The following is a 27,196-nucleotide window of genomic DNA, read 5'->3' on the forward strand; positions in this document are numbered from 1 at the left end:
TGTTTCTGGGTATTTGTGTTTTTGAATTGACAACAGTCTCAACAAAATCTTATAAATATTCCCTTATTCATAAAAATTGGGTAATATCCCAAATTTCAAAAATTAATAGAACAACATAATAAGACAGTCAGTTTTACTTTGATCAGCCCCAGTATGGATTGTACTGAAAAAGCTTTCACAACCTGAAAATTAAACAAACTTACAGTTGACAAGTAGCCTTTACCAAATATCACAGAATAACTCAATGAACTATGAAACTGGCAATAATATACAACCGTTGATTTAGCGATAAGATCCTTAAGATAGAAAAAAACATTTTCTTGATGAATGTACAAATTCTGTAGGACGCCATTTGGTACGAAGAACTCTCCTGCTACCCTTCAAAAAATTTTAGATTGCATAATTACTAAACTGAGAAATGAAAGATGTTTAGTATACATGGATGGCATGATAATTTATTCACAAACTGTTAATCTGCAAAATTTGAAATGAATTATACAAACTGATAAATGTGAAATTTGAAAACAGTAATTTCATACCTAGGACACCTAATACTACAAAAGGTGTAGTAAAAACCCAATCCCGAGAAAGTTGATTGCATATTTATTTTCCAGAACCCATAAACGTAAGAGAAATTAAACAATTCCTAGAAGTAGCAGGTTATTACCGAGAATTTATTCCAACAGAGATCAAACCGTGTCTGAATACTGTATCGAGGAGAGATACATACGTACTAGAAAATAAATATTTCGAAAACAACTACTTCCCTGGCTAATACCACGCTGAATATTATTTTTTATATAATATTGTATTGTACTGAATATTATATTATACTTTCAATATCCAGCTAAGTAGTTGTTTTCTGGCTGGCAGTTACCTGAAACCACGGTGTAGGTAGTTGGGAGAGATGATTGTTTCGAGATTTCATTTTAAAATATTCATTTTCTTATACATATTTTTTGTTTCTCCTCTAAACAGACTTCAGACACAGTTTGATCTCAGAGTATTGCTACGTGTGATGTTTCTTTCCCGCTTGAGGCTTTGTTCACGAGATGTAGCGGTTACTAGTTAACAATCTTTCTCTTAGAGGCAGGTTTCATACATGCAGTAGAGCCGTTCTGGAATTAATAGAGTCCCACGCACTTTGCTGTTTGGGTTGGGTCTAAGAGGTATCTTGCATGTTTGTCAGATATAATTCAATATCCAGTGTGGTATTAACCGGGGAAATAGTTTTCTGGCAGCCATTTACCAGCACCTACAGTGTATATTGTTGGGAGAAATGAATTTTTCGAATTTTATTTTGAAATTTTCATTTTCTTATTGTATTAGTATTCCATCAACAAGAGATTTTAGAAGAAATAAGACTCTAGAATTATCTATAAACTATTTATTACATCATTTGATGCACAAAAACATACAACTTCCAAAATATCAGTCTTGCATTATATATAGATATATATCGCACATTCAAACAAATTTTGTATATTTCACAAATCATTAAAACAAGTTACATCATATTTACAAGATTTTATAATAAATGCACATTCTAATAGTCACACGGCCTACCAAGAAATAACTAAGTCAATTGAAAACACAAAAACTGAAATTGCACGATTTTTGTTAATTGAGCAGTTTTTTGACGAAAATTTCCTCTTTGAAAATCAAATATAATCATGGTGCTTTATTAACGAGTGGATAAAAATGTTTGTACAAAATTAGGAAAGAAATTATGAGATTGTCACAGAGCACCAGAGAATTTTAGTGTTCTTTTATGCTTATCAATGTTTGAGGCAGCAGCAACTCAAAAATTGAAAGTTTTAATGGCACATCATTAGGAATAGGCTACTTATTTGTGTATGGCATCTGAGAATATTTCCCTGAACATTTGTATTCGAATTAAATGAATATTGTCTCATACAAGGTACTCGACAAACAAAGGGTCTCTGCTTGGTTTTGAATGGCTTATTGAATCGAAAGTATTCTTATGCTAAACTATAATTTTTGAGGGGTATAGCAAACTAATCAATTTTTGAGCTACTGTCTTTATGTTTTAGTATGGTCAACTGGACTTTTTATATGAATGTATAGGTACTTGGACTTTGATAGTTAAATTTTAACTAATAAACAATAATATGTACAACTTATTTGTCATATGTACAATTTTGAACTATACTACAAATGAAGTTACATATCCAGTTCAAAGATCAAATTAAAGCTATTGGTTTGTACAAAATACGTAAAACTATTTGATTACAAAGTCATCAAATTATCAAAAAGATTTACATTGTTAGAGATATAAGTTTAACCTACTCGATTTTTGGTTGAAACATACATATATCAAATAAGTGACTATGAAACCCACTATGTACAACTCTCCTTGTCAAACCAGATATATAACCCCACACTGGAGATTATAGATATCTAATCTACTCAAAACAAAACAATGTATAACCACTATACAATTTTTATACTCGTGTCCGTTTCTAACTTCGATAACGTTTTCTTCACTCTCAAAGCTGTCAGTCTAACTGCAGGATTCGGGTGCCAGCACTCATACATAACTTTCGACAAAGTTTGTAAAACGTCCTCACTTTCCCACCTCAATGGAATTTGCGGCCTGATTTTTTTCACACAAACCACTTGCTGCATATCCTCGAAAGAAGGATCTGAAGGAACGCAATCGTAATATGGCACTTGATAATCATCGGCGTCTTTGAACTTGTCACCAGTAACACATCTCCTCGACATCTCCCACAGAACAAGAGCGAAAGCATACATGTCTGCCATCTTGTGGGCCCCAAAGTTGTTCATATCTATTGTCCTGTCAAGTAATTCCGGAGCCATATAACGCCTTGTTCCAGAACGCACATTAGGAGGTACATCTATCTCCTTGGTATCCGACAAAAATTTAACAGCCAAGCCAAAGTCTGCAATGCAACACTCTCCATTACGTTTCACTAAAATATTTTTACTTTTAATATCTCGATGTGCGATGGCGGGTTTTCCTTTGGTCCCGAATATTTCGGTATGGAGATGCGAAAGGCCAGATGCTATGCTGTAGGACATCAAGTAGAGGCTGTTGGGGTCCAGGCTGTGGTCTTGGAGATAGTCGTAGAGGGAACCATTCTCATGATAGTCTGTGATTAACAACATCTGAGTCCAGCTGCCAGTACCTGAAAGATAAAAATATATAAGACTATGCAATAACATATATACTAGAATTGACTGCTAATCGAAAGCCGAATCAGGTATTAAAAAAAAGCAGATGAGTTGAAGTGTCTAGAGAAAGTACAGAAAAGAGAAAAATGTGGATAAAATGACCAGAGAAAACGATTATAAAGCAGATTGGGTAAAAAAGAGTGGTTGAAAGAGAAAAAGGGATGCTGATAAAGAATAAGGGGTTGGACGGTGAAGAAGAGAAAAAATTGAGTTGAGATTTTAGAATCATGTCAAAAAAGAATGAAAAAAAGGCATATTGGGGAATAAAAACGTTAAACAGAGAAAGAGCAAAATGATGGAAAGAAGGTTAGACAAAGATGAGACAGTGAATAGAGGATGTGAATTTCTAGCCAATAAAAATAATACAGAGTGTAATTTCACAAGGTCAATGAGAATAATCAAGTTTATAAGCTACAAGAACCAACTGACAATTTCTTAAATTAAGTTGGAATGGAGAGAACTATTATTAATAAAAAGAAATAACGTGAAAACATAAGGAAATAACGTCTTTTCACTTCTCAAATACATGCATACTTCTCAATGTACGTTTCACAAATGTAGGAACAATTTGGAACCCTGTTGTATATGGTTATTATTTACTCTCAGATCCCTCATCCTGTGCCATTTCAAGGAACAGATACAGAAAAGAATAAAAAAAAACATCAAAAATAAAATAGAATGTGAAGCAATATTAAGAAAACATGGATGTTACAACAAAAAAAAAAAACAGAAAATGATAAGGGCCATTAAAAAGAGAAATGAATGAGAACAAATGAGCCTGAAATACAAAAAAGAGCTTCCTGAGCCTAAGAGAGATATACCCATTTCTTAATAATGTGCCAACAGACCATTTAAATATTAGTTGAACAAATAAAATTGTACTCGTAACTTGTTTGATCAAACATTATATTTTTGGTGGTTGGGTTGGCATGCGTGGTTTGTTTCACTCATTCAATCGACAGTTAGATGAAACGATGGTTCGAGCCCAGATGCTCGGCAATTGATTTTCAAGGCCTATCGTCCAACCCGTGCTAGGAAACGCACGTTAAAAGGTTGGACCTCGTTAACTCTCAGCTCGCACAAATTTAGACTTTTGAGGGTTGCCGGTTGTTAAGGGGGGCGACAGTTGGTTAACAGAATAATCAGATTCTAACATCTGACTGTTTAAAAAAAAATCTGTTAACCAGCTGTCGCATCCCTATGAACGACAACTCTCAGAAGTCAAAACTTGTGCGAGCTAAGGAGTAACTAGGTCTTACCTTTTAACGTGTGATTTCTAACACGGGTTGGACGATAGCAAATGAAAATCGATCGTTCAGACTAGGGCCTTGAACCACCGACCAACGCGACAGTCAATTCGAGTGAGTGAACAAAGCACCCACGTCGAATCGCCTGGCACACATCCTCTCAAACTAGCAACTAACGATCATGATCAATGTACACTTTTTTTGGTTATGTTCATCCAATTTCAACTTCATCATCCAATGTCAACTTGACAAAATGGTAACTTGAAATGAAATACATTCAAACTGAACTCACCTTTGATGTCAGCAGCAATGAACCCCAGTAAATTGTCATGGCGCATCAGCACGGTCTGGTATATCTCTGTCTCCCTGAACCAGCTCTGTTCCTCCGTTGTGAAAAATACCTTGACGGCAACCCTCGTACCTCTCCACTTGGCCAACCAAACTTCGCCATACCTCCCCTTCCCCACTGAGTGAATCATCTGTATCTGTTTCGAAATAGTCCTTTGTACTAAAATGGGCAAACCTGATCCCGAGCCGCTGGACTGTTCTATTAAATTCGCCAAAGGTCCATGTATTTCCATATTTGGATACTTTTCCACTGGATAGTTTTTCGTGTACAAACCGAACTTACGCTGTACTTCTTTTTTGCGATTCTTTATGAATACTATGGCTACAATAAGAAGTACCAGGGTGAGGCTGAACGTTATTGTCGTGAGAAGGATGATGAAGGGCAGGCTGTCAGGAGAGCCGAAACTGGGGGCTTGAGGCGTCGGTCGTTCCGGGTAAGTGGGTTTGAGGCCCATGTTGCACATGTCTTTGTCGTTGCAGCACTGGATGGATTTACTTTGTTCGTGAGGGACGAGATGGCCTTTGCACTGTAAAGAAAACAAAAAACAATGTTACTAAATCAGTATATGAGTTATGTTGTTTTTAGCTCAAAATCCCATGGCGCTTCATTTTTGTCATTTTCGGATCTTCGAGCGGAACCTTGTGGAACACCCAACGCGAGGTAGGTGTGACATGTGTAAGATGTATACGATGCAATATGTATGCGTATATGAGAGAGAGAAGGTGATGACGTTAGTGTGGAGTAGAGGAAAATAAAAAATGGTGACATATCAAAAAGGCACTAAGTCGTATCTTAGTTAATAATGGTTGGATCTCGACGTGTAGCACATTAAATGAAAGGGAAAAGAATGCCGAATTAATCGACAAAGAAAAGAAAAACAACAATAATGTGGTATCTTCGTTAATAATAATCGGATCTTCACGTTTAGCACATCAAAGGAAAGGAGAAGGAATTCAGAATTTATCAACAAAGAAAAATCAAAGATGGTGACATATCAAAAGGGCACTCGCTAAGCGGTATCTTCGCCTTAGCGACTTTAGTGCCAAAAAAGGTTTTACGTGTTACAAGTGACGAAACATACAGGGTATTTTAGCTTGACGATATCTTCATTATTGAATGCAAATTAAAAAAATTAACCCTGATCGAAATACCCTAACTATTTCAAGCTTCAAAAAAAGTTATAACTCTCAAGGTATGCACATGATATTGTACAGTTTGATTTATTCTTGATCCGTATAAGCGTATAAGTAAGTACAAGTGTACTTGTACAAGTACTTGATTTAAGTGAACCTATCTTCTAAACAAGGTCTTGTATTTTTGTACCAATTTCCAAAAATTAATTTCGGAGACATAAAATGGATCTAAAGAAGATAAAAACGTTGAATTTTGAACTGTAAAATGGAAAATAACGGTAAGGTCGAAAACAACTACCATTATTACAACTGAATCATATCTACTATTTATTATTCGAACACGTGCTTGCGACTAAATCGCAGTAAATTTCCTATCCAAATTTGGAAGCAGGCGCCAGTGTAAATAAACTGAAGAGGCATAAATGCAAACTTGTAATTTGTAATACGGTCAATGTCTTCTGCATAACAAATATCATTACTGTCTCGAATGCACATGCACCGAGGCTAATGAATATTCAAATTGATATTCTTCACGAGCTGCCCAAAAGTGGAAAACAGACGATAAATGGTGGTCGGTATAATTGTTCCGGCTTGTTTGTTCTGAAAACGGAAAACAGCAACGCGAACAACATGCCGACAGGCTAGATCAAAATCGGTTTTATAATAATGGTTTTGAATACTCGTAGTAAAGATTATTAAAATACCTCTTAAGATAATACCATATATGCAGTATGGCTTGGACCCATGTTATAATCGACTTTAATAAAAACAGGCCAAGGTATAATCAGTACTTTTTCCTATCGAGCAGAGACAGGTGCTTACACTATCTAAACTGTCGTTTATTGTCTAATAAAAAATCGGATCTTCCAAAATTTGGGATAATCATTCGACGAATATTACGACCCAATGATTATCGAGCTGGGTAATTTTGATTAAAAGATATTGGTGTATTGTTTACAACGTTTCTTATGGAACACATCATTAAAGGAATGATAATAATAATGTAAATTAAAAATTATAAGTCCCCAAAATTCCTACTGTCGATATTTTACTTATTTAGTTGAAAAACCAATAATAAAAAATTTCCGGAAGATCGTGAGTTCGATCCCAACCTCGACTAGATATTTTTCTAGAGAGAATTCATATAGTTGAAGTTGTGTCTGCAAAGTGACGGACTGCGAATAGCCATGATGCCCCCTAGGTGGCTCAGAGAGTTATCAATATTGCCTACCCAGACCACGAGGCTGATGACCAATGTAGTCGATGCCGCTGACACCAAAAAAAAGGGAGGTATTAGTTTGTTTCAGACGTTTTGTCTGTTTGATTGTCATATGTTTTCGTAGCTATATACGGTAGCCTGGAGGGTTGACGTGGGTGGTTTGTTCCACTCACTCAATCGACCGCTGTGTGAACCGGTGGTTCAAACCGCAAGGTCGGACGATCGATTTTCACTTCCTATCGTCTAACCAGTGTTAGGAATCACAAGTTAGAGTTTCGACTTTTGAGAGTTGAAGAGTTTGAAAAAACTAAATATTTCCTGAATGTATATGAAAAGCCTTCTATGGGATCGACAGAAGACTCAATCCACGAATATCACGAGGAACGAAGTTTCTTAAGGCGACGTTGCGAACCAAGCTTCGATATCGAGCGCCAAACGAAATTCGTCTTCCTTTCACCGCAGCATTAACTGCAAGGCAACTAACAAGTTGCAACCAGAGTCCACAAAAACAAAGCATTCGTGATCAAACACTAGTACTGTTTCGACCCGCGATAGGTCTCATCAGTGTTACTGGCTGAACCATAATACATTGTTGGACTCGATTGTACATTTTCAAAAAGGATAATAAATATAATATTGAATTCAAAAATTATGGCACTAATACAATTAACCTTAACCTACCTTAAAATTTAAATCATGAACAGAATTACACCACAAAGTACCACTCTATAATAATTGCTGTTCCGTGGTATAACCTTGTTGAAATTAAAATGCTACAACGTTCTCTGCCTTATGACAGATTACTAAAATGGCTGCTCAGTGAATGTGTATTAATTAGTCATTAATATCAATTTTACAAATGGTTATTTTTCTCAATGTGTTTTAAAATGGTGAATGAATGTTCAGTGAGTTTTCAAACACTGAGAAATTGAAATGTCTCTCCTGGATTCCTTCTATCAGCAAACAGGTTCAGTGATGGCGGTTTGAGTTTTATAAATGATTTCTAAATTCCTTGAACTTTTCCTTTTTGGTGCGGTGAATTGATCTGGATGTTTCTTCTTTCAACTCCAATTTTCCCAATTGGTACTATGGGTAAGTTCAATTGTCTGCTTTCCACTATATATATTTATTTATAATTGAATCTATATGTATTTAATAGGTTTGATTCATCAATTCTCAATTTTAATTCAATTTTCAAAACTTTCAAAAATTTTACGTGCTTCTCGTTCCAGCGTTCATCAACGACTCCTTTTGGCTTCCCCTTTCAACTACGTCCCAATCTCCTTGGCAACCAATTTTGGAAAATTCTAGATGCTGTCAAAACCTTCTAATTTGTAAATTTTGGCACATCACTCAAACTACACTTAGTTTATTAACCATTTGTACTCATAAACAAACTCTAATATCTAATATTTACAATATTGGTTGTCTTATAACAATTCATGTTCTGTATTTTACAAAAAATTTTTAAAATTTGCATTTAGCAAAATCATGAGCTCCTCTCCAATTCTCTCACCTAGTAGGCTAGACAATATTTTAGCTACATGGTTTTTTCATATACCGAGTGTTTTTCCTTTCACAAATTGAAACTCTTTCAAAATATTGATTTGGATTATTTGAATAAATTGTAATGTTGTTTTGTTTTCTAATATTGATCTAAATGGTTTTATTAATTTGTTTTTGTGTTTCAGGAAAATATATATCTGGTGACTGATCTTTTCAATACTGGATTGTGACATTTGAATTTCAATGGAAACCAACTAAGGAATGATTTAGTTGTTACATTGTGTGCATAACCATTTTACTGAGAACAAAAGATAAGAAATTTCTAACTAAGGTAACGTATCTAACCTAACAAACTTATTAACTAGTCTCATTGGTCAAGATTCTTATAAACAATAAATATCATAACAATATATATATATATATATATATATATATATATATATATATATATATTACATGATACCTTGAGGTTGCAGTCAAGGTCATTGATGAAAACTCTTTGCTAGTTTGTCAAGCTTTCGGAAATGTTTATTACCTTCTTCAGGACAACTGAAGTGATAATTCTAATGTATAAAACGTTACAGATATAACTTACTCAACATGAGATTAATATAAAAAATTAGCAGCAAATCGAACGAAACATAATTTAAAAGTTAATTTTGACATGAATCAATAAATGACAATTATTTGTTGATAACATAAAAATAATAATTTTTTTACAATCAGTCAGTTACATACTGGATGAATCAGCATTACTATTTCTTCTTCGACTATCATTATCTAATTTAAATAAATAAGTATAGATTTGACTGAGATAATTTAAGTTTATACCCTTTAGCGACCGTTGATGACTTCCAACCGCCATGTTGGAAGTCATCAAGGGTTGTGTTGTCTTCCGACGCGAAGCGGGAGACAAAATAACTATTTTCAAATGAAGAAATACATGTAAAGTGAGTGAGAATTACATCAAGGAGGTTACATTCAGCGCCATCTGCCCGCGAATGGATGAAGCAATAATGTCGATAATTATATCAAATACAGATCCCGATCATTCAAATGGAAAAGAAGAGTTACAAACAAACAAACATACATACATACCAAGTCAATATAAAGCGTGTAAAAATCGACTAACCTGCATAAGTCCTCTTTCGTCGTCAGAGAAACATCCGTAGGTGTAAAAGGGAACTTCCTTTTCTTGCGTGTCGTCATAGACTGCTTCCACTGAAGTGAAGCATACACCTCCAGATCTGATTTCGCAAGTTCCATTGTGCTGGTTGTCAGGACAGTGTCCTTCACAGTAACACCGTTTCACTGAAACAAAAAACATGAATTATTCGAAAGAACGTTTTTTATATAGAAAAGTTTTCTGTCCCTTTCTACGGCAATGGCAAATATTAAAAATATTTCTCCTCAACTCGGAAACAATAAAAAAAACTATCAAGAACTTCAATAAGGCTTTCATTTGCTATCGAATACATCGTGGTTTTTGTCTACGTCCATATTTGAATTTGTATAAATGTCGCTCTGTATGTAAAGTTTATGAATGATTTATTTTCGGTTTGTACGTGTGTGTGTGTTTTAGTAAATATGTCAACTCACGTTGTTTGGCTGATCTTCAACTGTTAACTCGAAGGTTAAAATGTTTTCATTTTTATTAGTAAATGTCATAGTGATATATATCCTTTTTGAATAGTAAAATCAAACACTTGATATATATGCCCAATATAATTGTGAAATTTTATTTTTTGGACCATAATTATCTTCAGTTTCGAAATGACTAATTTATTGCCAGTGAATGATAAACATTGGCGTGACTTGAACGTGAATCATGAAAGGCAATAAAATTTTCAATAAATATCGATAGATTTAGTTAGTTTTATGATAGAGGATTCTAGTTCTCAAAAAGCTTTTCAGTTACGATTTCTTCATTTCACTATAATCTATATAACAAAAAATTACAGAAAAAAGAAATTTTTAATTGGATAAAAAAATTACGTAAAACATCTGGTACTCTAAGACTAGTCTAGACATTCGGTTAAATACCGTAGATTCATAAATATAGATTTATATCGGAATGCTACTGAATATATATATCAATATAGAACAATTTAGCAGTTATTTGCATAGATACGAAAATTGAACTTCGCCTTTTAAAATAACTTTATATATATAGTTAGAACTAAATATTGTTATTTTTTTGTGTAGTTGTAGTAATAAAGACGTTTATTATTATTATTAATGGTAAAGTTTCATCAACCAGAAATATTCAAAAAAAAAAACCAAACAAATAGTTTGAATTCTTTAATAATAGAAAATACAAAATCAACAGTCTTTTCTTCATAATGTTCCATAGAAACGCCTCATGAATATCTCCTCAATTCAATTTTTGAATGTTTGATATTTCTATTGACGAAGATTAACTAACTCATATACCGATCGATACGTCAAAGAAAAGGTAGTTGTAGATGAAATTTGGATTTCCGCTTATGCCCGACTATATACGAGCACCTACTTTGATTCTTTCAAAAATTTGCTTCGGACTATTTATTTTCGACGAAACATTGAACAGAGAGCGTTATTTGTAGTTCTTGAGGGTCCTTTGCAGTGATTATTTCGAAGATATATCCATGAGTCGATTAAATGAGATCTGGGTTCAACACAATGGGGTACGTCCTCATTATGTCGAGTATCTGATTGGTTTTTGAATGTCACATTTGATGAATAGTAAACAACGGACCAATTAGATGGCCTACAAGATCACCAGACCTAATTATTTTGGATTATTTCCTTGGGATACATTCCTTGGTAGACATACGCACAATGTGTGCGTATGTCTACCAATATATCCAGCACAATGTGTGCTGAATATACAAAGAGGAAAACATCAAGTTATAGTCTATACGAACAGCTAAATGAAAGAATAATGAACCAGGTCTGATAAATTCACTAGCAAATACAATATAAAACCTCCCACATATAAATAATTATCAGTTTATAAAATAATACCACGCCGCCCGTGCCATACAAAGAAACTGCCGACGTTCGGTAACTATTTGGTTTTTATGTCATTCGAATTGACTTGGTACACACTAAACACACAGAATAAATGTATACACTACTTTTGGATCACGCTGTAGCTTGCTCTCCCACGACAGCAATTACAACAGAAAAGCGTAGGAATTTTTTCGAAAATCGTGCCCACTCGTTACTCAAGTAGGCCGAACTACTCAGCAGTTCGTGGCCAAACAAAGCAAAAGACGCCATTATTGTCGAGCCCGAAAAAAAAAACACTTCTCACGACATAATACGAGAACAGAACCTACCATTCATGATATATTTTTAAATAATTAAATTTAAAAGTTGGCGATATTGATACTAATACGAACACGTGTGCGGAGCCGAACCAACGTCCGGATATCTCAGACAGTGGCGGAGAAGACTGGCAGTTAGTTCTCGAACTCTTTAATATTTGGCAATATATTATTCATACATTTTTGTTGTTGGGCAGAGCAAGTTGAATAATATTACTCGTAAAAGCATGTTTACGCAGCATTTGTAGATAAAATATGCTCCTGGGAAGTTTTTATCTACCAAGTAAGTCAGTTGTGGATTGAAAATAATCCTGGTTAGAATAGGCCTAATGCAGGGGTGTCAAACTCAATTTTGCAGAGGGCCATATATTAAATTTTGAATGTGTAGGCGGGCCAGATTTAAATAGAAAAATTGTAGAATAAACTTCCTCTTCCTCTTGAAGATGGTCACTTGGTGATTGAAACACGTGTCGAGTTTAAAAATAACCGTTTGGTGTTGAGTAAAACTCCATCCAGTAATATTCATTACTACACCGAAGGTTCCAAGCATCACAAGAATTTTATTATTATTTCTTCTGCAGTAACAAAAAAGAATATATCTAGAAACGAAAGAAAATTCAACTCGTTGAAAAACAATTTGAGTGAAAGAGATTGGGCGAACTCATAAACATTCTTTGAACTTTCCTTGGAGATATAACGCGCTTGTTATGGTAAGCATGGTATTAATCAATACATGGTGTTGTCGTAAAAATATATTCGTAAAGAACAAGTAGAAATGGAAAAAGTGGAGAATTCCTCTCGAACTTTTTTCTCAACATCAGCAACACCAACTGAGTTTTCCCGGAAAAATCATGATCATGAAAAAAACAATGCCTCAGAGTTCAAAAAATTATTTGTGGGCATTAACATATTTTGTTCATTTCGCATTATCACTCTATCCAAGTTGTATTTACAGTAACAATTAAAATTTTACAGGGCATTCCTCAATGATGTGCGAATATTTATGAAAAATTTCCAATTCAACAGTAGCATGCGTTGGGCCATTAACTTCAATATTTTCTACCAGTTCGTTGAATGAAAAATATTTTTGAGTCACACCATAAATTTCAAAGAAGAGAACCAGCTCCTTTGAGTTTTTTTCTGTTGTTGAAATTGTTGAAAATATCTCCCTTCACTCAATAGGCATGCTTCTGATCTTATGGAATTTCGCACTCGTTGAAAAATTCCAGGCATATTTTTTATTTCATCACATGCTGCAAATATTCCCCACAAAAACACATCTGAGCTATTTATTGAGGTCCAGATACCGTCATGGCCATTACTGAGGACCATCGTGGCCAATCCAACGATTTGGGTGAACAAATTTCAAACAACTGTGAACCGCTATACTGAAATGTGCTGTTGCATCATTATGCATAACCCATTTTACAATCATTGTTGCCAAGGATATATTTTAGAGCAGCAGAGGCAGTTGTAGGAAGATGAGGTGTCCGTCAAGTCGTCCAGGCAAGAAGAATAATCCAGTAAACTGGTCCCATATGTTAACCGAAAATTGGTATTGGAAAAGGATTTCTGTTATGGCATAGATTTTTTCCGCCCATAAAATTATTTTCATCCGTGAACAGCGTCTCTAGCGTCTTCCTTGTACAAGTTTTAGGTTGTTCTTCAATTTCCTGTAGCACCGCTTCCTCAATCTCAGTTATTCTAACACTTTGAGGTCTTCCTTCAGATGTTCCTTTTTAGACAGTACCAGTTTCCGCAGAACGACAATGAATACTGGAAAAGGTTCGACTATTTGTCAAAGCAGGATTTGGACATATCTGGTGATAAATGCGTCTAGCGTTTTCAAATAGATATGTTCGTACCTATATGTGTAGTGAGTTTGTTTTTACTAAATTGCAGCAATCCCTTTTTTCACAGTTAGCTTCAACAGTTTTTACATTTCCTGATGTTACACTAATGAGATGATACAATTGTGCCTATAGAAAATAGGCGACATTTTGATTCAATAGCTCAAAAGTGTATTTGTTCTCACTATCAAAAAGGACTAGCCATTTAGGTAAAATTATTTATAAAAGCTAGTTTAGCAAGAACATTTTTCATGTAACATTATTACGATACCTATTACTAACATTTTCGGACAATAAAATGAACTCCTTTTGTTGTAAGTAAATGATATAAAACACGACGTAGATACATTTTGGTAAGTCTATTTCCCTAAATGATATAAGTTCCATAAAGATTTATCGCTGCGCTCGTGATTTGGCCAACAGACACAGTTGGCTACCAGCCGTCACTGCCTATCCCATACATAATAAATACACCCACAGAAGTGGCGGCCTTGAAACGGACGGTGAAATGTCTTAGAAATTGTTCCATATGTTGTTCCGAGAATATTGATGAAATCTATTGGCTGAAAGAATTTTTCATCCATTATGATGGTTTTGGAAACCCTTTAATGATAATTGATTGTTGATTCACGATTTTTCATTTATTGTGACTGAAAACGCATTCGGGCACTGCTTATCTCCTAATGAAACAAAAAGCCATCATGAGCTAATCAAATCAAGTATCAAACCTTTGAATAATTCTACTACACAACTAAAACTCTTATGTAGGATGTTCGCATTGACGTCGCAGCTTTGAAATGAATTGTCTTCACAAAAATTCTTATAGGTAATTCAACTGAATCCGTACCTGTTGGTTCTGCTTCACCTTTTGGTATCAATTTTCTTACTTTCGTTTAGCAACAAAATAACTTCCCAACAACAAAACTCTTCAATTGATCCAAATATCCACCCGATTAAAAGTGATATGAAACTTTTCAATGAAAAAATCGAGATGTTTTGCAAACAATGTTTACATAAATACCACTATGTTGATTCCAAAATTTTTAATTTATATAAATATACGTTACGTAAAGAGATAACGTATCAGTAGAAACGTCTGCCTTCTTTGTTAATAACGCTCAAAGTAACATTGTCTACACAGCAAATATAAAGGACTAGAGCTAACAATGTACCTAGGTACATGTCAAAAATATGCGAACATTCGAATAAATTCGGGAATTGAATTGAAGATGCTGCCTGTATTCAATGAATTTTGTCTTCAGGAGTAGGTACGTGTATAGTTTCGGAAAAATTAACAAGAATTCTGAAAATAGACACCAGACATTGCTTATTTGCTGAAAAAACAAATACAGGAGATTATAAATAACCTTACGTTTATTTCAGACTGGATTCAGTCATGACTGTGGAGTCACAGATCACAGATAGCTCTGGTACACACAGAAATAACACTGTCATCATGGAGAAAGCATGCTGTTATGTGTTTACGTAGTTGAAAACAATTCTTTCGACTTACAAAGCACATCGCCATCTAGATACATGTTGAGATTTTCAGTTCTTCATTGTCACAAACACAACAATTGCACTTTTACTTGCACTTAACTTAACTAAGTCGACTTATCTTGACACGCTATAAAATCTCGGCTAGCACTGAAAGAAGATTCGAAATGATGGTGTGGCTCTGATCGGTGTTGCCGGAGTTTCTCGAAAGGAAATCCGAACAGAAGAAGGGATTGATATCGGATTTCTTTTACTTATTTTTTTTTAATATGCTGAATCTCAATAAACTCAGTGTGTTATTTGCTTGTAACAAAACAATACGTTTATCCATATTCGAATTGTTGATCGTCGCCTTTTGTATATATATTTTGCCAACAGAAATGGTGGACACCTCCATGATTCAAGTTGCTGTTAGATACGGGACGAAGACTCTTGTTAATTGTATTGGTTTTACACTAGGAAACATTGGTAAATGAGCTCATTTGGCATTATTTTTAAATTTATTGAAGTGAAAGAGAATCACTGCATGTAATGAATATATCGTACAGAATATAGCCATTTCTAAAATCATAAAGTAGAACTGGTTAATCTGTATAAACATTAGGTAGTTATCAGAAGTTCTTGATTTCAAAAACGAGAACTAGGACATTTAAATGAAATTTATCTTCATTTCACAACTTTTTGAAACTTTGGCAACACGGCACTCCAAAGATGATGTTTCTTGGCTTAGCAGGTAAGGAAGTCGTGTACAGTCTGACAAAGAGTTGTGGAACACTGGCGCCTGTGAGTGGTCTCGCCGTGTTCTTGGTCTCTAAACGTTTTTAAGAGTTAATTGGGTTTTTGGGTGTTGTTAAATGGGCACACCAGACCGTTTCCAGAGTTATTATAGTCCTTCATTATAACCATGAAGTTAGATGACCGCACTGCCCTTGCTTCGAAATTCAAAAACATTAATGATTTTTTCCAGATCACCTTCAACATGCAATAATAGTAGAAGTAACATCATCAATTTGAATTTTTTTGAAATCATTGATTCACAAACATTTATTATTAATGCACATCATAGAAACATGTTTTGATTTTTTGTTAGTTTGTAACATGTATCCTGTAATTACTTTGGAGCTACAAGCATTTTTCTAAAGTTAGAGAACTACGAACTCACTCGACAATTGGAATAAAATTAGTTTACAATTCAAAAGAAATTTCATCGAGAAAAATTAGGCATTTCAAAAATATGTTATTCCTATCCAACAATTCTTTTTTTACGAATCGACTGACCTTTATTTTCATAAAGACATATATTGTATCCAACTTATACACAGTTTGATGATCTATCTACCCTTGAAACATAAAAGTAGGTAACTTATTTTTTTCCTAGAAATACGCAATGTTTCCTATATCAAAATATGCTACGACTATTTATAAAACTGTAAATTTTATTACTTCTCTATCAGAAGCCTTTTTATTATCCAAAATTATTTACTTATTATGTAAAGTAAGAATACGTAATGACATTTTGCATCTCATTAAAGCCATTCTAACTTAATAATAATCGATTTTGTTGTGCCAGGAATACGTCGTATTCTCACATACGTATAAAGTAAACCTATTAATAACTGTAAATTATCTTACTTCTACTTTTCCTGAAGAATACGTCTCGTATCTCTCATAGTTTTCGAGATCCCAATGGTGAGGATCGAATTTGAATCACCCTGTATATCAATATATGCCACATTTATTTATAACTGTACATTTTTTTACAGTCATGTGAGAAACCGTTTTATTTTTTCTAAATCTACAAATCTCGTGCTTGAATTGTAAAAAAATTATATGAAACCTAACTGATATATAACAGAAACAATATGAGCCCCATTACTGATCCCTGAGGTCCTGCACTTTTGAGAAATTAAATTATTTTCAGATAATAATCACTTATCCACCCACGCACAATAATATTTAGGGAATCTCTCTGATTTCTAAATTTGCAATTTGCTCTAATTACTTTCTCCTACTTAAAGATTTCTCCTGTAACTTTTCTCTAACTTCGGGAAAAAGTATATTGGAAAGTTTGGGAAGATAATTCTATTGAAAATTGCACTGCATATACGAACTGGAAGTTCTGTTATTCTTTTGGGACTCCAACTAGACGGCTCGTTAAATTTGTCCAAATCATGCATTTGCCCGGTACTGAAGATACCCAACAGGCTGAAACAGCTGTCTACCGGTGGCTCTTAAGTTGAAATCAATACGGGAATGACCAGAAGAGTACTTATTTATTTATCTTTTGAGGAATTATTTTCCAGCATTGACTGCATTAACTTTTCTCGATTTCATATCATTTCTAGAAAAATGTGGATTCGTTTTCCGATGGCATTCCAGGATAGCTTTCCAAATTTTTGCTATCGCAGTTGTCGGTTGATTGGTCAAACCACCAACGCTGACATAAAAACTTGGCAAGTTGACTTGGGTGTCACACCAATAGGTGGTTCCATTTATGTCTCGCTTGTGTTAACGCAGTTATTTTCATCAAATGCTTTTCTTGGTTATTCACATTTTGTCCTCAATCGAGAACCGCGTGCCCGGTACTGACGATGCCCAACAGGCTGAAACAGCTGTCTACCGGTGGCTCTTAGTTAAAATCAATATGGGAATGACCAGAAAACTACTTATCTATTTATCTTTTGATTTTCAAACTACGTTCCACAACTTCCAAAATGAATTCTTTGAACTTAAGTCTATATAATAAAATTTCGTCAAATTTTGAACTCAAGTCTATATAATAAAATTCCGTCAAATTTAGGAAGTCTTAATGTTAATCACTTCAAAGTCAGAATAAAACAATATTTCAAATCTACAGTGTAGGCGAGTATTTACAAAATAATTTTTGATATTATTATAGTTGCATGCTTATAATTATAACATATTTTATGAGAAGAGATTGTTATTTGTTAATCTTGGTATTGAAGATATCATTCTTGTTGCAGTTTTAAGATATTGTTAGCCTCTTTGTGAAATGATTTGTTTGTGCTATATTTATTATTGTTTTACTGTTTTCTTTTTCAATTGTCTAAGTGTTTGTTTACTAATATATGTGTACATGTTACAACTAGCGTTTGAAAGACTGTTTTATTTAAAGATCCTGCTACAAACATTATGTACTGTAGTTAAATAAATTATCTATCTATTTATTCTATTTTTTATCACGAATCAATGTTTACAATCTGTTGATATCACATACTTCGTTAGATTTGCTTCTTGATGAACACTCTTCAAATTTCGACAGTGTTGCTTCGTATGCCACTTTGATTGCTCGCATTTATAGTTTCAAGTTATTAAAAAAAAGAAAAGCAGGAACTGTCATCTCATTTATCCAACCTTGTATATACCTCCCCACAATTAGGAAAATATGACTTGACATCCTGATTTAATAATCAGTCAGATGTGTTTTGGGCCAATGTTTTTTCACATACATGAAAAGGTAATTTGCTTCTAGAACTGAATGGAATACGCAGAAAAAAGGAATCAATAAAATTATTCAAGAATTTGCATTTCAAAAACGACGTAGTTCACAACTTCACCGAAGAGAGCCGATAAAAGGAACTAAATAGTCGAACGTAGTTGGTAAATAATTGCCACAATTATACAAGTCCCGATAGTGACAAGGTCGTACTCGATGAGTTGCATTATATTTATATAAAGTTCCAAGAAATACGATACATCTAAGACTGAAACACCTTCAGGTGTGCACGAAAATAATTTATTCACAAGAAACATATGCCATTAGCAAACTGACAGAAAACAAAAGCAATTGATATTCTTGAGAACTTATAACAATACTTTGCAGGTACACTATTTATATTTTTGACATAACAATCGAAACTACAAAATTAACACACAGCATTCATTACTGAATAAAAAACGGTCTTTCCAGATTATACCACTGGTGCAACAAAAAACAACAGGATAATATTCTTCAATATATTTGTATGTTCCTTATCCAGTTGGGAATTTTTTACACAGTTCTTGACTAGATTTCTGTTTCTGATGTGATTTTTACTATATGACAAAGCTGAATTCTTTCCACCGCTTCGTTTTTAGAGTCTGCACTACCTAATTCTGCCTGTTTCCACACTAATTTTAATCGTTTTACATATAAGTCTGGCCCTTTTCAGTTCTAGTTTTAGTTTCTCAGTTTTTTGTGAACTTCTTTACGACTTTGAAGTCGCTTTCGACTTTGACAGTTCCTTCTTCTTTTTCCGTTTCGTTGGCCGCGTATCACTACGTCGAATTCCTACTACATCGAAAACCATTCCTTCCCCTAATGTCGCCGTAACGATAATTCGACGTAGTGAGAATTCGACGTAGTCGAACTTTAACCCCCTCCATTGAAGTCATAAAGATGCCAGTTTTCGGAAGATTTCTCTGTAACATGATTCAACGAAGTGGAAGATAGAAAAAACTCTACAACTAGTATACTTTTTGCAGGCAGCTGTCTAGGCAACTGTTTTCGCAACGAACCCAAATTAACTTTTTATATCCAGTAACGCTCAATCACAAGAGGTGGCATAAACATCATGCTCTTGTTTTATAAAAATATTCGAGTATATCTGGTTGAATTTTAAGGTAGCTATAGTTCAAGTTAAAACACGAAATGGACAAATAATGAGTGCAAAAAATTTTGTATGACAAATATCGGGTTTTGAGGTCAGGTTACGACCTGAAGAAAAAATGAATACATGAATTTTACATGATTGTAGTAGCATTCAAATTCTGCTATGAAGAAAAACTATGTTTGCCTAATGAATGCTTGACGATTCATTTATAAACAACCGTCATTGCCTCAATAAATATTTCAATACTCGCCTTTTATGATTAATTTAAATATAAAACTCTCAATCAAACCAATGAATTTTGTTCAGAAGCCCGACAGTGAGTCGTCTAAATATTTGGGGAAACACAAGAATGAAAAAATTGATATGGTCAAGCGTTACTAGATGGGTAAATAAACGAGATAGTTCTCAAAAGATTCAAAAACCTATCTTATTTTTACAATATCACAGATAAACAAAAGTATTATAAAAAAGCTAATGTTATTATTATATCATAATGCCGTTTTTTCTTAGATTTTTCACACAATATGACGACGGATTTATAAAAACAAATATTAACGTTTGAAGTAACTTCATTATCATTCCGGCATCAATCATCAACTAAACGATTCATTAAGAAAGAAATACGTCCTTGAAAAATTATCTCGTATCGTGAAGCCTTAAATTTATTCTTCTCATCAGTGACAAAGAAATTCTTGGTTCGTACCTACATGGGGGGGATGAATTCGCCGTAACCAGAATTTTGATGTAGTGAGACTTCTTTCCTATATAGGCTAATTATTTCTCTTACGTCGAATTCTCACTATGTCGATTTTTCGTCATGTAAAATTCATCAAAATCTCGACATAGTGAGACTTCGACGTAATAGGAATTCGACGTAGTGAGGTGTTCCTATAATTTTGCTTCTTTTCGGGAAAATATGTTCTTTTGTACAATGATTAGCACGTTTCTTCATCAATTGCTTGATTCGTCCTGAACACTTTGGACATCAAGAATTATTCTGCTCAGAGACAATATGTGTTCCCAAATACTTACTCGAGTTATCTTTTTGAGATACAAATCTAACAACTACATTCAACGGTCCAAAAGAAGTAGCAATTACCTAAATTATAATCTTCTTGAGATGAACTGAAATCGAAATGAATCTTTTGAAACGCTTCTTGAAATGATGATCTTAATCCTCCATCAAACTTCGATACAATGTATCCCCATACCTTCTGAATCAACTAAACAAGTTAACAACTTTGAATTGAAATGAGCAATCAACCCCTGAAATCTTTCAAAATACTTTGGATCCACCCCGTATAGTAATCGATGCGTTGAGCGCAGGACAGCAAATCACTTCACGGGGTTGCCTCGCAGATGAGATGCATCTGCGAATGTATTTAATCGGAATTGAATTGGAGCGAAGCGTTACCATGGTTATTGCTGGGGTCGCACCCTCTTCAGCTGAAAGTTTTTTATTGTTTTTCCCCTTCGAGTACTTCACTTTAGTGGGACATTAATCTTTGTACGTATTGATTACACAACTAATTCGTAGTTGGTAATGGAATCATGAGGGGGTGGTTTATGAAATATTATTCTCGGACCTCTAAATTATTTATAATATGACTATACTGTGGCATGAATACATGCTCATATAACACTTGGATGAATATTTCCATTGGAAATTATTAATACAAATCATCATAACTATATATCAGAGATTTGAAGTGTAAGTAACCGGGAAGAAGCAGAAGTAGAAGCAGTATATTTACAATGAAGAAGGGAGATCAGAATGAATTACCGTTTGCAATAAGTTCACAAATTTAATGTATTAGTTTGAATTTTCATGTACCTTTATAATAGTTTTCATCTATTATTCCATGAAAGTGTCGATAAACAATTTTTAATTGAATTCTTCAAACTTAGTTTTACCAATTACCGGCATGTATAAATTACCATCATGTACCAATAATAGAATGTACAATTTTTAGCGTGTACAATTACTAGCGTGTACAATTACTAGCGTGTACAATTACCAGCGTGTGCAATTACTAGCATGAAGAATCACTAGCATGTACAATCAACAGCATGTACAATCAACAGAATGTACAATTAGTAGCATGTATGATCACCAGCATGTACCATTATCAGCATGAACCAATTACCAGAATGTACAGGAATAACAGCATGTACAATTAAGAGCATGTAAAATTAACATAATGTGCAATTAACAACATGTACAATCAACAACATGTACAATCAACAGCATGTATAATTAACAGCATGTGCAATCAACAACATGTACAATCAACAGCATGGGCAATTACCAGCTTGTACAACTACTAGCATGTACTATTACCAGCATGTACCATTACCAGCATGTACCATTACCAGCATATTCCAATTACCAGCATGTTCCAATAACCAGCATGTTTGAAATCTGTTTTTCCGTTAATCAGCTGTCGCCCCCATACGAACGAAAACTCTCAGAAGTTGAGAAACTTGTGCAAGCTAAGGACTAACGAGGTCTTACCTTTTAACGTGTGATTCCTAACACGGTTGCAGAATCATCGTCGCTTCAACCAGATAAATTCTCTCGAGAAAAATATCTGGTCGAGACGGAATCGAACCCACGATCTTCCGATCGTGAGTCGGGCGCACTACCACGGCGGCCAATTCCACAATGTACAATTATTACTAGTATGTACGATTAACAGCATGGTCGATTAACAGTATGTAAGATTATCAGCAAGTACAATTACCAGCATGTACAATTACTATTATGTACCAATAACAGCATGGACGATTAACAGTATGTAAGATTACCAGCAAGTACAATTACTAGCATGTACAATTACTATTATGTACGATTAACAGCGTGGACGATTAACAGTATGTAACATTATCATCAAGTACAATTATCAGCATGTACACATACCAGTATGTACCAATTACCAAAATGTACAATTAGCAGCATGTACAATTACCAGCATATACAATTACAGCATGTACAATCACCAGCATGTACAATCAACAACATGTACAATTACCAGCATGTACAATTACCATCATATACAATTACCAGCATGTACAATTAACAGCATGTACAATTACCAGCATCTATTAATTACCAGCAGGTACCAGAAGTAGAAGCTTTTTCACATCTTAGCAGTGCTAGACCATCAAGATATTTACAATGGAGATGGAAAACCAGAATGAATGACCATTTCCAGTAAATTTACAAATCAAATAAAATACAGGTTGGTAGGCCGTCGTCGAATAGAACTTGTAGGACTGCATCAGATATCAAAATAGTCGTTGCTGAGACTTCGAAATACTACATTCGTCCTGGCAATCAACGGATATAGATCCGGAGATGCCGCAGTTGCAGACGAAACGTTTGGTACTACAAGTTTTATTCGACTACGGCCTACCAGCCCGGAGTATATTGTCTCTAATCGTGACTAGGGTCATGAAGGCCTATTTTCTCAAAGCATACAAAGTGTTTAAGCAGTAAGAATGATTATTTTTCCACTCTGAAAGGGAAACTGTTCTGGAGGACTTCCGAAGATTGCCTGTTTTACGTCTTCACTAACGAGACAGAATGGTTGATTAACAATTGATAGAAGAAACGTATAGGACATAAGATTTTTTATTTTTTACTAACGAATAGCATGGCTAATAAATAGAGAAGTCAAGCTCTGTTACATCAAAGATTCAAAGTGGGTTTTCTCTTAGTAACGAATTATTGCGAAAACTCAAAGATCAAAACTGAAACCCAACATTCGTGCTCTTACTCTCACGACATCAAAACGCCTGATTCTCTTCGAACGATACAACGCAATCCCACGACACAATTCTCGCTATCCGTGGAAATCTTACTTTCAATCGATTCCTCGTCGAAGCCAACTCAATAGAACGGACTTGATTTGCGAATTTCACCACTGTCGGCTAAACGAAATCTTCAATTACCTCATTCGCGATCGGCATTCGGTCGGATATCATCCGAAGCCGTGACTATGATTACTGCTTCACTGGCACACATCCCGATCAATAAAAATCAAAACTAGTGCAGCTGTGTACAGGTGTGTCGGTATCATTTATTTTGCATGCCATTATCTGTATCGGCGATGTTGCCGCGATGAAATAGATCTAAGGCATCATGGAAAATTGAGATATTTATATCTACACTTTCTCATAATCTACTTGGTTTATTACTCGTGATTGTGCGATTCCGAAAGATAAGGGCTGTAGTTAGTTTGTTTCTATCTCTGTATCTGTAGAGTAGGGAGGGTGAGTGTAGGCCCACCGCACTTAGGCCACATGTGACCCATTGTACATCCTCCCAAGGAGTTGTCCTCCTAGGTCATCGTCCATCCTGTCCTTTCCAGGAAGGTGGACAGGTCTCTGGGAGACATCTCCTTCATATCGGCAGGTGTAGACCAAGACTCGCCGAACACACACTCTCTTATTGACCACTAGCCCTATATTGTGGAGGTGTTTCCTCAGTTGACAGTGGCCAGTCAGAAATCCTACTATTAAGCGCAGATTTTTCCTGGTCATCGCCAGATATTTTTTCGGCGCCGGCTTCCCAGGGTACCCAGGGTGATCCTGACAAGATTGCATCCTTTGATTCCATCGCATCTCTTTAAGGATTGAGCATGGGTGTGACGTTTGACTAGTTCCGCAATTGTCGAAGGTGCCACTGGGTCTTAAAATTCTTAGTCCAACCGCTTCCTTGGCTAATGAGTCGACAATGCGATTACCTTTACTTCTATCGTGCCCTTTAATCCACCTCAGGATACTGTTATTATCTACCGAGGCTTTGGCTAAATCTTGGTGGTACTCTAGTACTAGCCCTGAGGTAACACGTTGTCTGTTCAAGGCTAATACGGCTTGTCTGCTATCAGCGCAGACTGTTATGTTTTTGCTAAACATTTCTTTTCTGGTTATTTCTTTTGTGGCGGTTGAGATACCAGCTAGTTCTGTTCGAACCACGCTGGTATTTTTTCTCATTCCCCACTTAATCCTTAGGCTTAGTGAACTGGAGTACACTCCACATCCTGAGCTTTCTTTGGTTTTTGAGCCGTCTGTATATATGCGTATTGCATTTGTAGCATCTGACTCTGTGTTCTGTTTGATTTGTATTTTGTATGGTTCATCAAACACAAACTTGGGTTCAATTGCATCACTTGTTGCCTGCAGCAGAGATATCAAGATACCATGCAAAGGGCGCAGGTTTTCAGTCAGCAAGTCATATATTTGTAGGCGAAACACACACACACACACTTAACTTCAGATGGCTTCTTTCTGGATATAATCTAGTAGTCTCAAGATATGTTTAGAGATTGAATCAAAAGTTGCTGTGGTGTAAACGACTTTCTGTTCCGAAATAATGTTTCAAGTTTCTGAGAAACTCCACTATTTCATTAACATTATTGTGCCAAGACATACTGATATTCAATTTGACACCTAACAAATTACTTTTCGGAGACAGCTATCGGAATAGTGTGTCCTGACATTACGAAGTGTGATTCTACTACATTGAATTCTACCATGTTACTGTTAGCGCAAGCCGGCATTTCTTCCAGTTCTGCATCGCCAGCAAAGAAAAATAAGATTTGTGGTCTGTTCCAAAAGATCCTCGATGTATAATAGTATTACGTTTTTCCCGTAGTTTCAACAATAATTGACTACACTGTACAAATAAACTCAACTTTGTTTCAATACTATACTGACAACACAACACAAACACTTCAAGGGAAACTTCAGAATAATACTCAAATGCCCATCACCAAATTGGATCACTTCGTTCAGCAGTTTCAACTAGACTTCTTCAATCTGCTTGTTGGTAGTGTTTGTATATCGTACTGGAAGTCTTTAGAAGCCAATAGGGAAGTGCGTGGAAGCCTCTCGAAGCGACGCGATATCTAGAACGATCGAGAAGCGAGTTGAGCGCGACCGTGGCCAAGTCATAGTCGATTGAAGAAGACTAGCGGCGCGGCGGCCGGCGTTATTTTGTTTCAGGGGTTAGTTTACAACGATAGAGACAATATGAATCTATGGGAAACACCAGTGTTGATGAAGGTGTCTAAAAGAGATGATAGTTACTTGTAAGGAACAGTCTTTGAGAAAGCTGATGAGTATTTTCGGTATATTTTCACCGGGTACGATAAAAGTGTCAACGTCATACCAATCTATATGTTTTTTTTAGATATCAGTTTATTCACTTATATCCATGTCAAATTGATTTGCCACTTCAGATACTTTCTTTATATTAGTATTGGGTAAATTCACAGCTATGATGTAATTTTGAATCGTTTTTGCATTATTAAAATCGGTTATGGAATTACAAAGAAAAAATGCAGAACTCTTTTATTTAAAGAAAGATTTGACACAAAAAAGTCCAATCAATTTCTCACTCGTTTTCTCGTTTTTGATAAATACTGACAGAAAATATGAGTAATCACCTGTGAAACAACATAACGTCGGCTGATGAAGGATATGATATGTGAAGTCAACCTGAACAAGAATGGAGATCACATCTTTTCGTTCTTTTGCTGAATAAACTAATAAATTATACATTAAAACTGCCTGCATGACGTTCATTTCACATACGTGCATAAAAAAATGCTAGGGAACATTAATTACTTTGAAGGTGATCAACACTGGGAAGCTATTCAAGTTAAAAATTAATATTCTTGCCAGTTTTTTCATCGATAAAAAGAAAGGAATTGAAAATGAAAATTTCATGAGTAGGAATGATTAATTTCTACATCTAAATTATTTAGTATTATAATGAATGAAATTTTTGTTCAAAATGGTTACCGTCAATGAGCTACTTTCAGGGCCGTAGCGAAAAGAAAAACCAGGGTGGATGGAGGGAATCCAAATTTTCCCAAGCCCACCAGCAAAATTTCATAACTTTAGAAAAAATGAAACCCAAGGAATTAGTTACTACTATAATATATTCATTTTCTTACTCAGCTATCCAAAGATTGCCCGTTAGGGTTTGCACAAACAAAAATAAATTTTGGTAATTATAAAAATAATAATGGGAATTATTCTGCTTTGGACCAAGGTCCTTGATCTTCCACCATATCCACCATCTATAGGAATATTCAATACAAATGAAAGGAAACAACACTTAAATAATATTGTGCTTATTGTTTTCTAATATTATTTTTTCTATCTTCACGGCCGGAAATTTCCCAACTTTTCCGAGCCGAAAAAACAGCGAAAAGTTGGGAATTTTGTAAAATTATCACTT

At 34.9% G+C, this 27,196-nt stretch overlaps 1 protein-coding gene across 8 annotated transcripts in view; it reads right to left on the reverse strand.

Annotated features, from left to right (window-relative positions):
* Positions 1-1,372: 1,372 nt before the first annotated feature.
* tkv (serine/threonine receptor kinase thickveins) overlaps positions 1,373-27,196 on the reverse strand; it is a 504,368-nt gene continuing 478,544 nt past the window's right edge. For 4 of the 8 annotated variants that reach the window (XM_074171376.1, XM_074171379.1, XM_074171377.1 and 1 more), the window contains exons 2-4: positions 9,806-9,984; positions 4,759-5,341; positions 1,373-3,173 (exon numbers count right to left, since the gene is read on the reverse strand). In XM_074171376.1, the coding sequence (XP_074027477.1) occupies positions 2,455-3,173; positions 4,759-5,341; positions 9,806-9,984 (1,481 nt within the window). In that variant the 3' untranslated portion in view covers positions 1,373-2,454. The other 4 variants (XM_074171381.1, XM_023164851.2, XM_023164852.2 and 1 more) reach the window with 4 other exon arrangements.

Source organism: Leptinotarsa decemlineata, unplaced genomic scaffold (genome assembly GCF_025532065.1).
Source record: "Leptinotarsa decemlineata unplaced genomic scaffold, Ldec_3_MD MMD2_tig00000010_RagTag_RagTag, whole genome shotgun sequence".
Lineage (NCBI taxonomy): Eukaryota > Metazoa > Arthropoda > Insecta > Coleoptera > Chrysomelidae > Leptinotarsa > Leptinotarsa decemlineata.